Raw genomic sequence first — 18,112 nt, 5'->3', positions numbered from 1 at the left:
CGAACTAGATTTTTTCAATGTTATATGTACATTTTTCACAATCTGTACAGCTCAGGGGGTGGAGTTATTCGAGTGTTCTGCGGCAAAAAAAAAACAACAAACAAAAATAAAACACAAAAACAGAAGTTTAGTCGAAGAGGAGCGAAAAGAGACTTCCGGTGTAAGAAAGAAAATGCAACAGATAATCTATTGTGCTTTCTGTGTACCAATGAATGGTGGTGCTTTGAGAAAACGACCTTCTTAGATGGTCTTTGACCAAATAAATAAAAAAACAAGAAGGAACCATGACTCATTGAATGTGCACACTATTTGTGTAATAACGAACGATTGCACATATCCTGGCCTGAAGTCGTTACAAAAGCAATTTCTCAAGGGGGCAACCTACGAATCAAAGATTTATCCCAAATAGATCTATTCTCTGCTATTTTTGTACAGTTTGTTTTTGTATTTTATCAAAAGTCCATGAGCGTGAGGTATTTACATACAGTTTTATAATACATGTACAAGAAAACAGTTATCTCTCACACATACACTCTGTCTCTCTCCCATATGAGCACACACAGAGGTAATCAAGCGTATGTATTCAGGCACATACAATAAAAGAAATAAGGAAACGAGATATTCAAAAGAAAAAGTAGTTGAAATGAAAAAAAGGCTTCTTTAGTGACGATGAATGTATTAATCAAGACCTCAACCTTGTTTTAAAGCATTAACACAAACTTATCAAGAAAACTTTTGTAGAAGATTAATAATAATAAAAAACGGTTTTCTAGCCTAGTGGAATTTTCAATCAATTTAGCATATTCATGAAAGTATAACCAAAATTTTGATGTTAAGATTGGTGTTTTCTCCTGCACAAACGAGCACACGCACACACGCACGCACCCACAGTACTACATGGATCATCAGTACTAATGAAATTGATAAAAATTCCAAATATTGTTCCAAAAAACCACCCTTTTTTCTGGGCTAAACGTTAATATTAAAAAAGAGAAAGAAAGAAAAGTGTATACATGCAGGTCCTTACAAACACTAGAGACCCCCTAGTATCATACATACTGACTTGTCAACCAAGAAGAGTTTTGACTGGGAGGTACAACAAACTAAATATATTCGACCCATTCAGTCAGATTGTGCTTAGGTATTCAAATTTGGTTTGGACTAAAAGTCAGGTGACAGTATATAACTGGAAATGTGGAATAGATATTGTGACCAATAGATTTTGTTTGTGATTGAAACTAAACACAAGTTGTGTTTGCTGTCTCTGTGCAGTGTTAAGAGCAGAGATGACCCGTGTGTCTGATGTCGTAACAAAGGCGATGCTTTCACTAAATGTACCACCTACTTGCTCCTGCCTTCCTCTTCCTTCTGTTTTCTCCTCAAACGTCTGCCGCTGACACAATCCACACAGGACCTTCGGAGGACTTGAGGGCAAAATTCCTTCCTTCATCAAGATCTCAGCATGTGAAACAGATTATGGTCCGGTGGGGGGTTAGAAATCAAGGTAACAGTACACAGGGAAATTATTCTTTATGTTCCGTTGGCAGGAGAAATGGTGAAAGGGACTGACTAATATTATCAAGGTTCTCTTGATGAAATAGTCTGATGACTTGGGAAAAATCAGCTTTATTTTCTTGTTGAGATACCACTGTCAGATCTTAAATGGACCAGAGGCCAGTTAGCTTAGCTTAGCACAAAGACTGGAAACGGAGGGATAGCAGCTAGCCTGGCTGTGTCCAAAGATAAGAAAATCTGCCAACCAGCACTCTACAGCTCACTAATTAACACGTTGTAGCTTTTTTCTTTTTTTTTATCTGTAAAAAGAAGTGACACATTGTGTGGACTATTTCTTGGCTGAACATCATGGCAACTACAAGAAAGTCCAGCAGCTATCCCTCCTACATGTCATTGTTACACTTCTTGCATGGACTGCACAAACAATATATACCGTGTTCATTTGTGAGCTTTAGAGATGCTGTTAGGTGGTTTTGTTGGCGTTTGGACAGAGCCAGGCTTACTGTTTCCCCGATTTCAGCCTTTATGCTAAGCTAAGCTAACTCTTTCTCATATTTACCGCTGAGACATGAGAGTGATCTCGATCTCCTCATCTAATAGTCCCAAAAATGTCAAACTATTGCTGAGGAACACTGTTCAGTAGCTGTATAGTGAGCACAAACTGGTTGTAGTATTTCCCCCATTTTCTTATTAGAAACACACAAAGATGTAAATTTATCTAAAAGAAGAGATCATTTGGAACTCTGTACTTGAGCTCACTGTGGTCCTTTAAACCAGCAGAATGAATGTGTTCGACACGTTGTTCTCCTCCCCCCCATCATTCAAATGTGACCATCAAGCGCAGCCGGCTGGGCTTGTAGCCGTACTCGTGAAATAATGAACGTCACCGCTGCTCATCCCAGGAACGGATGCCTCATGTTGTGATGTCTGTGAGTCCATGATGTGCCCTGTCCTGAATAGCAAAACTGTCACGGCCAATTGAGCCGGACCCAGTGGAAAAGCGATGAGGGCAACGAGCGGACGTTAAATGTGATTTCCATGTATTTAATGGGTAGTTGGTTCCCGGGTCATCTGTCATGAACAGTGGCGTTTGAGGAGGCGAGGAGGCTTGTTGAGCTTCTTCCTAAATTATTTCAAGGAGTTGCGGTGAGGATTAAAAGTGGAGTTAAAAGTGGAAGGACCTCCTATATTTTATGTCGAACTCGAATGTCAGCAGCATGGCTCTGCTGAGCTGACTTATTTTTTAGGAGGAGGGGGGGACAGGAATGTGTGTTTATTAACCCTTGTAAACCTGCTATTGGTTACTTTTATTGTTGGGGATCTACTTAAAAATGTCAGCTTCTTCTACGGCAGCTTTGTATTACAACATCTGTCAAATGCCTAAAAGTCTGTCACGCTCGTGAAACTCTGCCCTCGTCAGACTTCTTCAGGTGTGTTTTCACACTCTGATCAATTAGACTAGTTGTTTGCAGGTGGATCTGTCTGCCAACAGAGCAGATCCCGTGTGTAGAAAATCTGTATCAATCCTTTAAGGCACATCCAGCTCAAAATGTGAGACCCACTTGGTGCTGCCGAGCAGAGCAAAACGGAGGGGAAACGGCAAATCAGTATGATGATGTTGCTTCAGTAGCTGAAAAAAAAGAGACCTTCTTTGCAAATTTATAAGTACATAGAATGTACTCAGCAACTCATGCCTTTCACATACACTTCACAGCACTCAAGAGTAAGAAAAGTAAAAAAAAAAAAAAAATCAAACATGAAGAATTAATAGCAAAGTAGAGTCCAAAGTACAGGAACCCCCGAAAATAGATCGAACGACCGGTCTCCTGTAATATTGGTAAGCTAAGAAAGAATTAACATCATACAAATATGTGACGTGAACTATTTAAATCAATAAAATTGAAAGAAAGAAAAAAACGAAACAATCCAAAACCGATCATCGTTAAACACTGGAATAATATTCAATAATATTATTAACATTATCAATACAATTATTATTAGTTTACCCTGTTACTTCAACAGAAGTGTTGATTTCTCATTCATGATTGTATTTCCGTTGTTAAACAAAATGTTTGTTTTGGTGTTAAGGAACTGCAGGAGGGAGGGAAAGACGATGAGCGTGTGCAGAGAGCAGAGACTGGAGATTTGATTTCACTCCCCCCCCCCCCCCCCCCCCCCCTCCTTCCCTCCCTCCCTATCTTTCTCTGAGCGTCGGAGCAGCACCAGAATCCTGTCTTCTCATTAAGAACTTGTCTCCCGCCAGACTTCACAGCTTAGCCTGCAGTGGCCTCAGTGCATCGTCCAAATTCGTCGAGAACGACACACACACGGCATTGTGTCTCCTCGTTCTCGCCGCACTGAGAGGTCATCAGCATCTGTATGTTTCTCTCGCCCCTTTTCTTCGCCCACTTCATCTTCTCCCTCTCTCTCTCTCTTTCTCTCTTCCTCCGTCTTCACCCTCAGACGTCTGACTCAATGCTGGAGAGCTTTTCATAAACGTGTCCATTGCTGGCACCGTTGAAGGATCTCTGTCCCGGCCCCAGACCTAACGTGTCCCTGCCCACCGGCAGTAGCTTGCTGGCCCCGTGGTGGTTTCCCATGGGCCCCCCAACCCCACTCAGACACAGATCTTTGGGGAACCTAGGGGCCACATTGGACATCACCCCAGCTGTGGCGGACACGGGCAAATAGGAAGTCGTTCCCATGGAGCCGTGGAAGTCCCCTCCTCCTCGGCTGTTGTTGAGAAGCTGCTGCTGCTGCTGCGTCTGTGGCTTTTTGACGTAGTACGGTTTGGCGCCGTGTAATAGACACTGGTCGTCGCCGAAGGTTGGGATGAAGGGGTTCTGGTTCACCTTATCTGGGTAGAGAGATTTAGACAAGGAGTAAGTCCCGGCCCCTCTGCTGCTACCGCCACCACCACCATCACCACCACCACCTCCCATCATAGCTCTATCTCTGTCTCTCTCCCCTACGGACCGCTGATGCAACCCACCTTCGCCTCCGCGGAACAAACTGAAGGAGGAGCCTCCCTTCGCCCTATCCCCGCCTACTCCCCCAAACATGGAAGACTCTCTTTCCCCTGCGTACCTCTCAAACATGTGAGCGTAAGGGCTGGGGCCCTCCATGAAGCGGTCTTTGTCTTTCAAGCTCACACTCCGCGGCTGTTGAAACTTCCCCCCGCCACCGCCGCCCCCTCCCACGCGGCCCGCCCCCTCCCGCTGCAGGTCCACAAAAGTGTCGTACGAGTGCTGCCTCCTTAACACCCTCCCGCCCGGCCCTAGTTTCCTGCGCTGCGCCTGTGCCTGAGTTTGTGCTTGGCTGGGTCCTAGGCTACTCTTCACTCCGGCGAACACCATGTTGTTATCCTCGCTGATGTTGTAAAGGTTGCTCGGCGGGATCTTACACGAGTCACAGCGCTTGCAGCTAGCGGAGCTGGGGCGACTGCTGCTACCGCCAACCCCGCTAGCCTGGCAAGCGCCGCCTCCACCGTGGTGACACACATTGTGGCAGTTACGACACTCCCAGTCGCCCCCTGCTATGCCCCCCCCTCCCAGCCCAGAAACTCCCTTCTCCCAGCAGGTGTGGGCCTGCTGCCCTGCCGACACTGAGCCAAGCCCACCTTTACACTCTGGCTTCTTGCCTTTACCTTTGAGGAAGTCTTCCACAGGTACTAAGCTTTTACAGATACCACCACCACTACCACCGCCCACGCCGCTTCCTCCACTTCCACCCTCTTGCTCCCACTTGGCCTTGCCCTCCTTGGAGCGGAACTGGTCCGCATAGAAATCCCTCAGGTTCTCTTTGTCTTTGCGGAACAAGTAAGGTGAAGAATTACCCCCTCCGCCTCCCCTCTTCCGCTCCAGGGGAGGTGAGACCGTGCGGTGTGCCTGGGGCCCGTGGGGGAAGTGGTGGTGGACGGTGTGGTGGTGGGCTCTCCTCCTGAGGCCGCTCAGCTCTATCTCGTCCTGCTCCCGTCGGCACTTGGCCGAAGCTGGCCTCTTTTTCAGGCTGTCTCTGTACTGCTTACGCCGCTTGTTGTTGCCCTCCAGGTTGCCGTAGGTGACAGTGTGCGTGGAGATATCCGAGACATCCGAGCGAATGTTCCCATCGTCCCCCCCTGAGCCTCCCCCGCGCCCACCACAGTACCTGTCATGACCCCCGATGAGCCCCGTGCTGGATGCACCTCCTTTGAAAGAAAACCTGCCGTATACATTGTTTCCCTTGAACCCACCCTGGCTGGAATCCGCAGGGGTGTGGCCAGCAATCAGGTCAAACTTATTGGTATTCCTGTGAGTCATGGAGGGGCGGGGCTGGGTGGTGAAGATGGGCGCTACCCCTCCCCCTAAACTGTCGCAATCGAACATGCCCCCCTCCAACGAGCTAGTGCTGCCTAAGCTACGCGGCCTGTTAGGCGGGGGCCCGGACATACCCAGAGCCGAGGCCGGGTGGTGGTGCAGGTAATGGTCCTGGTACAGGTTGCTGTCCTTCAGGGGCAAGTTGCCAAAAGTCCTCTCCACCTCGCTGATGTAGTCACTGAACATGTTGTCCTCTGGCAGGTAGGGAGGAGCTGACTTGCAGTCGACGGGGTGGCCCACCAAGCTGCGCCGGTGCTCCTGGATATCGTAGATGGCCGAGTCACGGCCGCTGTGGCTGTACTCCAGGGCGGCGTGCGGCGAGCCGTTAATGCCCGGGACGGCGGTCATGTCCTTGGCAGTGCGGAGCAAGCGCAGGATGTTGGAGTGGGTGTTGTTCATGTTCTTCTTCATGGTGGCTGAGGGCGAGTCTATGGTGGACTTGTTTTCCTCAATTTGTACCCCGTGGATGCAGCTGTAGATACCCTGGAGTGTGAAGATTAGAAGAAAAGAAGGGAGGTGGAGAGAGGACGAGAGGTTGAGACAGGCCATGGGAAGGAGAAAGAATAAGAGTGAGAGTGGTGAGGTACGATGCCCAAGGGAGAAGCAAAGACCAGTAAAATGTGAGGAGGTAGTAAGGAGTCGAGAACCAAAGGGGGTTTAATGTTAGAGAGAGGAAGTCAAACGGCAGACATAACATATAAACAGAAAGAGATAGAGAGAGAGAGAGAGAGAGAGAGAGAGAGAGAGAGAGGGGCGGAGAGAGGTTAATGCATTGCCATGTTTTCTCTGACCACCCTCTTGTTTACACACTATTAAACAGTAATAGCTGCTGAGTTCATAAGTGACTTTTCTCGGGGGAACAGCTCGGACGCTCAGCCCTCCACCTCGGATTGAAGAAGGGAACCGAGGGAGCAGATCAAAGCCCTGATTGATAACACAAGGGTTGCTGTAAGCTCATGGTTCTGACCACCGATCAATAGGTTTAATCAATGCCATTTTAATTCAGCTCTGACCCTGGTGCCACTGGCTTTTGCCTCTTTTTCCCTTTCATAAAAAGAAAAAATTGTCAAGGAAATGAATCACTTTGCAAGAGTAAATCTGACTTTCTTACGATATCAAGACACATGCTTTATCAATCGTCTTTTGAAAATGTCATAATCCATCAGTGTGTACGTTTGTTTTGGTTTGTCGGTTGGAGCAGGATTTTCGAGAGAGGGGAAAGCCTTTTGCGAATGAAGTCAAACAAGCGTGTTTAAATGGGGGCCGAGGGGATCCGTGGTCGAGGCGACAGCCAAATCCGAAAGGTCGAGGACACACTACCCACCAGCCAGCACGCGGGCCAACTTTCCTCAAAGGCGTCAACTTGTCAGAAACAGTTTCTGTCTGTCTCTTAGTCACTTTCCCCGTCGCCGAGCCACATTCATGAATGTGAATCGTCGTCCCTGCTCTTCTTTTATGCCTCCGTTCTTTCTTTGTGTCTGTTTTATCTTCGTTTCCGGGTGCTCCGGTGAGCGGCAGCCAATCCAATGGGATTGTCTGTCTTTATCTCTCTACATCTATAGCTACTACAGCTGCCGTGAAAAGGTAATAGAACAGAGGTTCCTTGCACACCGCTGTGTCTATCCTTTTCTACGCCGCCTTTGTCCCACTACCCATTTTATTCTTTATCATGACTCTGGCTGACTGATCTCTTTTTCTTCCTCTGTATTTTATTAGCCCTTTGTGCTCTCATCACTTGTCCGTCCTTACACTTTCTATATACTGTATTAGAAAACAGTTTTCTTCAATGCCGCACTATCTTTAATATTTTCTCTTCCTCGCACCCAACTCGAGTGTTAAACCAGGCGTGGAAATGCATAAAAGATATCAGGCTGTAGAAGCACCTCTTGAAACGGTGTATGCGCTCAAAATGGATGTTGTAAAATCCGTCTCAAACATGTCGGAGCTTAGGGTGAATCGTAAAGCTACCATGCACAAAACAGTGCTTATGTTTTGCATTACTTCCAAAGACAGTGGGAGATTCCTGCCAATTTAACAAAAAAGGAAACGGCATGTTCCTGAAGTGCTCAAGGCCAGATCTATTTATGAAGTGCTTTCAGGTTAGCCTGAGTAGGTGTTAACCAGACGACATTACAATTAGAAAACACCAAACACATAAACACTGGTGTCCTTTTCTCCGGCAAATAATAACTGAGACAATTTGCATGCAACAACAACAACACCCCCCTATCCCCCCCTCCTTAAAAGGCATCATTATGCAAATTAATTACACCTCAAGTGATTATTTATATGAACCCCAAACAGCCTGCTTCAATAACTCTGAGATGCACCTTATTAAGTGACGCATCTGAGCAGAGTCGTAACCGTGCTTGTTAACCCGATAAATGGTGGACTTCTCTCAAAGATTGCAGGCTTTGTTAACCCTGTCGGGGCCTGAGGCTTCAGTGATGGAGGCTTGCTGATGACGGTTGTCATCAGCTGTCTCACTGTCATTCGGCAAATCAAAAGCATTGGTCTTCATAACGCTGGTTGTAACCGCTTCTTGTGTGCTGTTGGCGATCCAGGCGACACATTTGTTTTCCACTGTCCTTAATAAGTGAAGAGGCTAAATAGTTGCCTGTCATTTGTTAGTTTGGTAAATTATTCACATGCTAAGTGCTCTCTCTTGACCTCCATGAACTGAGTAGAAGTTGCCCATATGCTTGAACTCGATGCTTGTTGGACTTTCCGAAATCAACAAACCTGACAATCACGGCCGCTTCATCGATTGGCCAGGTGTGAGGAAAGTTACAACAACAAGGTTATAGGCTCTCTTTTTTTTTCTTCATTTGGAGCCTAATTACCTTTCCTGTGTTAAAAAAACGATGCATTTGATGAGATTGAAAATGTGCGCTTATCATATCTCGTCCCCCTCTCTATCACGGCAGCCTTTTCATCCCGCCTTCGAGTGTGGCCGTTCCTAACAGCTATAAACATTTTGCCTTCAGACGTCACATCTTTATGAACTTGTTAGTTTTGATCATACTGACACCTTAACTTTAAGTAAACGTTCAACCTGAACATATATTTGTCATGAGTCTGCTGTAAGCCAGTAGCAGCAGTCATTTGCAGTTAGTCGTGTTACAGGGTGCTCATATTTAACAACTCCAGAATTATGATTTGTTTTTTCAGGTTTTTTCTAAATATAGAAATATCCATCATAAACCTTTAATGTAATTATTCAGATGACATTTTTTTTTTTTAAATAGTGCTGGTTATTTTAATAAAAGTGAACTGCTACTAAATATATTGCTGAAATGTTGTGCTCCCTTTGACTTTGAATTTATGTAGAATTTAGACAAGCGAAGATATCTTTTTAACGTACAGCACAGGATGCTGCTGACTTGTGTTTTGTTGTTTAATAACTGCCTGGGCTAAAAAAAAGTCACAGATTAAGTCAGCTGAGTCATCGCATCCTGCTGACTGACTCGATACACCTCAACCGAAAGCCAGCGGTTTGAAAACAACCCCTCTCTTGATCTTTCTGTCGGGGGGGGAATGAGACAAAGGTCAGACCTGAAATAAATCACGAGCACACTCACCCTGCTAATGGAGAAGGTGGCCCCGGGTTGCCCCGAGCACATGCCCATGAAGCAGAAGCGCAGCTGCCAGTAGAACCAATGTTCACAGATGAAGGTGATCAGCGACAGGATCATGGCGGCGCCGAGCATGTAGAAGACACCCGCCATGTTGTCCACGTCCAGCTGGCTGCTCATCACCTCGTTCTTCTCGTTGTGGCAAATGCCCGTCAGCCACAGGGCCTCAAACTCCTCCATATCACCTGGAGGAAGGAGAGAGACACACACACACACACACACACACACACACACACACACACACACACACACACAGGTTACTGTATCGAGGCGTCAGTGTTCATGTTTGCGCTTCAGTGAGTTCGCCCATAGGTGTCTGAACATTTAAGTGCGAGTACAAAAAGAGAGGGCGCATTTTCTTGGGGGGGGGGATGGGAAGTCGATGCCAAAAACAGCTCAGGTCTCATGTACGTGCAACAAATGTCAAGTTGCATTACTTTGACTGAACGTCCCCCTGAGGATCATCCTCATTAAGGATTGCTTATGGAAGGCTATCCCTTCCTTGTTGTGGGGATGAAAAAAAACAAACACAACCGCCTACTGCACGGGACTCGACAGACCTCGGGGAGGAAGTGTGTGTGGTCGTGTGACGAGCGCTTCCGCCCAAAAATGTCTCCCCCTCACTTCCACATCCCTGGGGGACTGCTGAGGGGAGAGGACACGTCCAGAGAGATTTGCTTGATCTGCACCAATGGACTGTTGTTGTGTGTGTCTGTTGGAGATCAAGGGAGGGTATGTATTTTCCCACTGCTTGCCAAACACTGTTTTGTGTATGGACGTGTGTTCGTCTCAGACAGCTGTTCACTAGTTTTCAGTCAGACCTTCTTACCAGATAGAACCTCAGTGAGAGAAAAGAAATAAAAGAAAGTGCAGTGATAAGTGGCAGATTAGTTAACATGCTGATGAGTGCCGAACAGAAAGTAGTCAAAAACATATTAAATCTGGAAAGAATGAGAAAAGTATTTAGTTTAATGTATTTTATTCATGAAACAAATATACGGTTATTTACACTCTTTCACTTTCTTGAGTTGGATGAGAAGATTGATACCCCTCTCATGTCTGTGTATTAACTACAAATCAGGAGCCAGGAGGCTATTAGCTTAGCTTAGCATAAAGGCTGGCAGCAGGGGGTAAACTACTAGCCTAGCTATGTGCAAAGCTAAAGAAAAATAAAGCTCAGCAATCAACATTTTACGTCTTATTAATTTAAACCAAAAGCGTGAGATATACAACCAAGAACTTTGGATTTTAGGGGAAGTTACATGCTGGAACTATTCCTTGACAAACTGTTTTTCCATCCAAAGGGCTCGTGGAGCATTTCGGGCTGTAGCGCAGGTTGCCAGATGCAGTTGTAGAGCACATCTTTTAGTATAAGTCTCTGTACAATGGCAGCAAACCTGGCAACCTCGCGACTAGAGGAAGTCACTGCCCCTGGTGTTTGTTTGCCAAGCAAATAACTCCCCACATCACCACACAGTTTATTTTTATGTGATGTGTACGGATTAAAGAAATGGAATACATGTAAATAAATTAGATTTAGAGGTGTTGGTACTGGTCCCCCCTGGCTTCCCGTCCGCTAAGCTAGCTAAGCTAATTGCCTGCTGCCTCCCGCTCCGTACTTAATGCACAGACATGATAGAGGTAGAAATCTTCTCATCAGACACCCGCAAAGAAAGCGTGCAAGCCGATTTACTAAAATGTCTATTTCGATGTCTCATAGCTAAATGTATTAGTGATAACTGCATGTCAAAAAGACTACAGCAATTGATTAAAAACCGGATCAATGAGCAGAATCTATAAAGTAATTGAAATCTTTATTTTCATAATGATTCCCTGCTTTCTAGTCCTCCCTCCATCCGTATCCATCATCTTTCCCATCCTCCTCCTCCTCCTCCTCCTCCTCCTCCTCCTCCTTTAACATTTCTCCCACCTCCCTCCCGATCCTGCTCAGATGAAGAGGCACTCGGTTTCCTGTTAGTGGGCCATCGCTGATCCTTCTCCCTCTGCGCATAAGACTTACATCATGTTCATACCTGGACTCTAACAGGACGTGACAGATGGGAGCAAACATCGATGAGTCTGATATCTTAACCTGGAGCGTCGCATGAGTGCTGACAGCTGAACAGTCTGCATGAAGTAATGAGAGTTAATGTCTGATGTGTTGGCCTCGTGCACGCAGTTTCATTTTGAAAATTTGCGCGGACACGTTTGTCTGATATTTAAGCGTGCACACAGTCACATGCATACATGTTCAGACTGCTATCTGAGCGTACATCACTCAGCAGCGTATGTCGAGGTCTTGGTTGGTTTGTTTCCTAAAGATCTGATCCGAGCTGAATGTTCCCTCTGCACTGACCCCGTCATTCATAACACACCCAGATGGAAGGTGGTAGCACACTGGAGACAAACATGTATGTGTGTGTGTGTGTATGTGTGTGTGTGTGTGTGTGTGTGTGTGTGTGTGTGTGTGTGTGTGTGTGTGTGTGTGTGTGTGTGTGTGTGTGTGTGTGTGTGTGTGTGTGTGTGTGTCAACGTGCTGTACAATATACTATCTGGCAGGTGGTGGAGCACATACTGTCTCTGGAGGTGGAGTGCTCCTGTAGGTGTACTCTCCAAAGGCAACGATTCACATCAGGAACAATCTTTTCTTTTTCCTGAAGCTTATTTCTATTTATTCATTATTTGTTTAAGCATGTTATACTGTCAGTTTTGATTTTATTATTGTATTATTATTCTTACTATACAGCTATGCATCTTATAAAGCAGGATTATGATACTAATATTTCAATTGAAACATTATAGTCTAAGGTTGTGTGTTTGTATATTCACCTATAGTGATAAGACTTCAAGTGCTGTGTTTGTAGCTCATTGTACCGCTCTATAATGTATTATAGGACGCAGTGGTGGGCCATCAGGGCCTGCAAAGCCTTCTCTGCTGGCCTAAACAGAATCACAAAGATATAGCTATTTTATAATTTAATAATTTTTCAGAAATACACTACATGTATTATAATTTATAAAAATATTTTTCCCATTATCTTATTTTCTCATTGCACAGCTACTGTGTTCCTCAGTTGCTCTGCTTCCAGTGCAGCTTGTTTTAAGTTAAATCAGATTTCACCTCTGTGTCTCTAGGTAAGAAGAGAGGCCCGAGGCCTGCAGACTCACAAGTGAATCCCTTTGCAGTTTAAGTGAATGGGGACGATATTGTTGATTTTGATAGTCTTCAACCAATCAGATCTTTAGTTTGACATGTTGGGCGTATTCTTTGACATGTCCGAGCCTTCTAGCTGGCCTAGCCATACGTGATTGGTCAGTGGGCTAGCATGACATGTTGGGCAGTGACAATCCCAATATCTGCTGCCTCTGTGGAGCGGACATTTTCAGCCCTCAAACGCATTAAAACGTATTCAAGAAATACAACTGTGGAGGCTCGACTGTCTTCACTGGCGCCCATGAATCGAGAAGGACTTCTTACTGGAACTAAAACGCACGGATGTACTGAACAACCGTGAGATTAAACTCTTTGTTGACAAAGAAAGGAGGATGGACTTTAAATAGTGAACAGCAGCTCTGGGAAGTGAACTGCTTTTGTTTTTACATCTGCAGTAGCTTTAATATGCTTGTTTATATATTATTATTTGTACAACTTGTTTTTATGAAGATGGATTTTTGTTTGGTTTTATATGTGATAGGAACTATTGTTATGTCCAATGTTGCACTGGGGACACATTTAGTCGGTGCCAGTGTTGCCAACTTGGCGACTTTCTTGCTAAATCTGGCGACTTTCCAAACGCTCATGGTGACTTTTTTTGTCAAAAGCTACTAGCGACAAATCTAGCGACTTTTTCTGGTGTTGTTGAAGACTTTTCTGGTGTTTTGACTCTGACGTGAAAGCACGTACTGTTCTACAGTTACTGTCGTGAACGAGCAGCGGGTGCCGCCGTGAGCCCCTCCGCCTCCCCAAAACACTCACAGGCGGTCAGTCTCACAGCAGCCTCAAGCAGCAGTCCCAGCTGCAGTCAGAGCAGAGAGGAGACACACTCTCGGTGTATTCATGTATCTGCATTCTGCAGTTAGTGTATTTGTAGGTGTTGAGCTTCATTTTTACACGAAACAAATGATAACTGTAGCTGTGGCGTCATAACGAGGACAGCAGTGAAGGCCCAGGTATAAAATGCACGGCCCGCCACTGATTGGATGTCTATAGCCTGGAATCAACACCAGCCAGTGGGACAGGGTGTGAGCTATTCATTCAGGTTTTAGGAGCAGTGTCCCAGTCAAGATGCTTGTACATATTATGCAGCAAGACACAGAGAAGCATTCTGAATATCTACAGTGAATAAAAGCTTTAGGAGATATGGGGTTTAGGGGTCCTCCCTCAAAATTCTTTGGAGGTTTCTGACTTAAAACTGTGCAATTATTATTAAAGCTTAAAGACAAAACTTGCGATAGTTCAATTGTTTAATCGTTATCATTATTTACACATATCACAGCCTTCAGCTGAACATTTAATTATTCTGGAAATGTTTGTTATGTAAAGTCATATTCTGTAAATCGAAAGAGCTGATTCAGAAAACCTTTAAATAATGTTCCATATATTATATTTGTTCACAAAAAAAAAAAAGTTATGATACAGTTAAAATAGTTCCCTAATTATTGCATTGCACAGATAAATTACAGCACCCTTGTACTCACCCCCTCCCCTCTAAATTATGAATCGCCCAGAGATCCTGATATGGAGAGGGCAGACAAGAGTTTAGTGACAGCTTGTGAGACGCGCCGGTGTACAAGAAAAAGTCACGATACACCAAAGAGTACATGTAGAAGAGCAGGTACTGTGCAACGCTGAGTACCAATACTATCCTACTCGTCAGTCAACAACAAATTCTGCTTTCCAGCATCCATCCATTTTCTATCACTTTCTAGCCACTCTGGCTACAGGGCAAGTAGAGCGGCAGAGACGTGGTTTTCCCACCAAATTCCTGCAGCTTTTCCTCTTCTGACTATTTCCTAAATTAATCCATTCATTGTTGGGTCTATCAAACGGGAGAAAATAGAAAAAAGGCCCCTAAGCCAGAACTTCTTTTGTGAATTGACTGTTTCTGTACTATGGTAAGCCTACATTAAAATACCACTTCTTTGGGACGTTCCTTAACAGATGAGTTTTCTCACTTGTCCTCTAAGTGTGTAGTTTTAGTCACATAACAGGTGGCCATATATCAAATGAATACAATTTTTTTAATAAAAAATCCTAAAGAAAGATAAGTTAAGAAAGTGCACCTTGTGATGAGAATTTTCAGAAAACGATTTCAATATGTTTCACAGCAGAATAACTGGCTCTAAGAAACTAAAACGCGCATCACAGATTGATGGTTTCCTGTGATGTCCTATTGTAGTGAGAACACTATGTGGACCAGGAGCTTCAGTACGTGTTTAAACAGGCTCACTTCATCAAGTTCAGTTGCACTGTTCAATTTACAACCAACATGTAGGTGTTGTTATAGGCAGGAGGGATATATCTGTACCTGAAGGTCTATTGTCTCAATATCCGTCCATACTGATGGGAAATGTCACTCCAGTGCATCCTGCATCAGCCCCGACCTCCGCGTCATTTGCGATCAGAACCAGTTCAAACAGAGGGGCCGAATAAGGCATCCTAACCAATACACACAAACCACCTCAACTGGCTCAATCCTCTCATCATGGCAGAGCAGCAGCTTGATACGCAGGTCCTCGTGGGTCACTGCGCTTGTCATTCTCTCCCCGACACCCTGCCGACTTCTTTCGGTCACTACACAAAACACACAACAACAGCTGGGGCTCAAAAACAAAAGGCCGACCTACAAACTGAGAGCGTTGCTCTACGGCACACGCGGTGTCATAAGGGTTGCTTTCTCCTTGAAGTCCAGCGATGGGACACGGACTGATAATTCAAATCAGTGAATTAATCAGCTGGTGAAACGGTGCTTCACTAATCATTTCTACAAAGACACGTGTGCTTATTATGAACACTCAGGGCAGCCTACTGAGCTCCCTGCACATCACTAAGCAGCCACTGGAGGTGGTAAAGGGTTTAAATTATTTACGCACTTTTCAAAATTGTAGGCTGAGCTTTGTGGCCTTTATGTCTGATCCTTCTAATGTAGCTTACAAGCTATCAGAGAGAACATCTTAGAAACCTATACACTAAATCAGAGAGGGATTTTACTTTAAATATGTCAAGCTGGTAGACAAAAGGGATTGTAAACATTGTAAATAACAGAAAGCTCTCTCACAAATATTTAAGGTTTCCCCTGTTGGACAGTCCATGTGACACTGATAAGAAATAAGACAATTACAACAGCCCAACAGCATCCACAGAGCTCCTTCTACCTCCCTTCAGTTAAAGAGACAGTGCACCCCAAAATTAAAAAGACATATTCATCCTCTTACCTGTAGTGCTGTTTATCAGTCTAGATTGTTTTGGTGTGAGTTGCCTGGTGTTGGAGATAGTGGCTGTTGAGATGTTGGCCTTCTCTCAAATATAATGGGACTATATGGCACCCGGCTTGTGGTGCTTAAATCGCCCCCCCCCCCAAAAAAAAATACATCAATGTCTCTTTCCAGAAATCATTACCAGGTTACTCAAAATAATCCACAGAACTTGTTGTGAGCAGCTTCATGTAGGAATTAACTATATTGCTGAACAGCACTACAGATAAGAGGACAAATATGTATTTTCTTTATATTTTGGGGTGAACTGTCCCTTTAAGGTCAACATTTCTTGTCCCTGACAAAACAGCCGTTGTAGTATATGCTGCCACAACCTCCTAAATTACCAAACAAACTTCCACACTCAAGCTTTCACTTCTCCAGCTGCAGCAGCTGCAGCATCTCAGGCCTGCCGGTACCTCACTGTTGATTGAGGACTGAACTGTGCCAGTCTGGCTCAGGAGGTCTCATCGAATGCTGGGATCCACCAGCAGGTTCTTGGCTTGTTACCATGACAAACACCGACCACCTTCTGAGTCACAGCCTCCTCACAGCTGCTTCCACGACTTCCCGTCTCCAACTTGAATAGACTGATGAGAGCATAACTTCTCCACCTTAATGATCCCTGCGTCTTGTTTCTTGAAATCTGTAGCAGTGATTCAACTCTGAAGGGAAGTTCATTTGGTTGTCCTGTAATATTGTTGTTAAAACGTTACACCTCTGAGAAGGTGTCACGAAGTTTAGGCTATTTGTCTGTGGGATATTCACTGTGAGGATATTACAATACAAATAGTACACCATTTGAAACGTTATCCCCAAAACGATATGCGTATGAGCGGTTGTGTGTGTATTTCTCCATTAAAGTGGCAATCGACAACAGCAGCTACAAAACCTGATTATCTGTTGTGGTTTCATCAAAAGCAACAGATAAAAAGCCAAATAGAAATGCCACCAGTATTGCTTCATTATGATGATATTTACAAGGTCTCTTCATTCAAATAAAGAAATGTTATTCCAAGTCCCTTACCATCTCCAAACAGCATGAGGATGGCCAGATCCACGGCTCGTTTCCAGCCTGAGTTCTTCTGGATGGCGATGCCGTAGCCGGTGGAGGCGAACACCTTGCCGCTCCCGATGGTGACCAGCTTACAGCCCTCGTCTCTGCCCGCCATGTAGTTCAGCACCGCCGCGTCGTAGATGAAGGCATCCAGTTTGCTGCAGAGTGCCACGGAGGGAAAGTGGGTTAGGAGAACATTTTGACATTGTAAAAGTGTTTTGTTGTTTCCTTAACATTTCTGTAAAGTGTCCCGAAGCGCTTCTTAATTTGGCGCTAATTATAGAGTAGATTTAGACTGTCGTATAGTTAGGTGTGTTAAGTTTAAAAACAGTTGTTGATTTCAGGAGTCATTTCCATGTAATCTAGGAACCGCTCCATGTCAACCCAAGTACATATTTATTGGAGACTGCACTCTCCATTACTGTTGAATTGCATGTGCACATTTCTGCCTGTTCAGGCGACCTGCTGTGCTCTGATTAAAACACTCTAGGAAACGCTGGCTTAGCATTTAATTGGAATTAATTAATCAAAACTGTGAACTCTCTCTCTCTATTTCAGCTATAATTAATGACAAATTGCATAGTTATTTCAAGGAAACTTACAAGGAAATTATTAGAAATTTATGGGTCCATAAAATAAATTGTAATCAGTCAAAGCATTGCTTGGGAAAATGTTTAGGAAAAGGCATTGTGCATGTTATGAGATATTTCACTTTGAATTCAAACTCACATAATATATCGGAAAGTCAATACAGGGCCGAATAACTAAATTGACCATTTCACAAATACTGTTACATAGTGTCTGAGCTGAAACCTTTTCCTTGTATTCTACTTGATTCAGATCTATCCAGATCAACCCTGACTGAAGTCATAGGTAAATTGACAAAATAACCTCCAGCTTGGCGACAAACGCTTCGGTGTGCTTACAGGCCTCTGTGGTCATTCAGCTCAAACTCTCACCAAACACCACAGGTACATCAACACTTTGCATTCTTAATCCTTTAAGCGGCGGCTGATGAACACATTGGAGGACAGGGAGAGAGGAAGAGTGAAAAGGAAAGGAAGAGAGAGGGTGAA

The 18,112-nt window shown here is 44.5% G+C and overlaps 1 protein-coding gene across 1 annotated transcript in view; it reads right to left on the bottom strand.

The window, feature by feature from the left end:
- Positions 1-3,974: 3,974 nt before the first annotated feature.
- Positions 3,975-18,112, bottom strand: part of grin2bb (glutamate receptor, ionotropic, N-methyl D-aspartate 2B-b) — a gene marked incomplete at its 3' end in the record, with an annotated part of 67,944 nt that continues 53,806 nt past the window's right edge. Inside the window, exons 12-14 of the mRNA XM_079158980.1 lie at positions 17,007-17,194; positions 9,452-9,690; positions 3,975-6,353 (exon numbers count right to left, since the gene is read on the bottom strand). Of these exons, the coding sequence (XP_079015106.1) occupies positions 3,975-6,353; positions 9,452-9,690; positions 17,007-17,194 (2,806 nt within the window). The remainder of the gene's footprint in view (positions 6,354-9,451; positions 9,691-17,006; positions 17,195-18,112) is intronic.

Source organism: Pholis gunnellus, assembly GCF_910591455.1.
Source record: "Pholis gunnellus genome assembly, chromosome: 5".
Lineage (NCBI taxonomy): Eukaryota > Metazoa > Chordata > Actinopteri > Perciformes > Pholidae > Pholis > Pholis gunnellus.
This window is presented reverse-complemented; position numbering and strand designations above follow the sequence as displayed.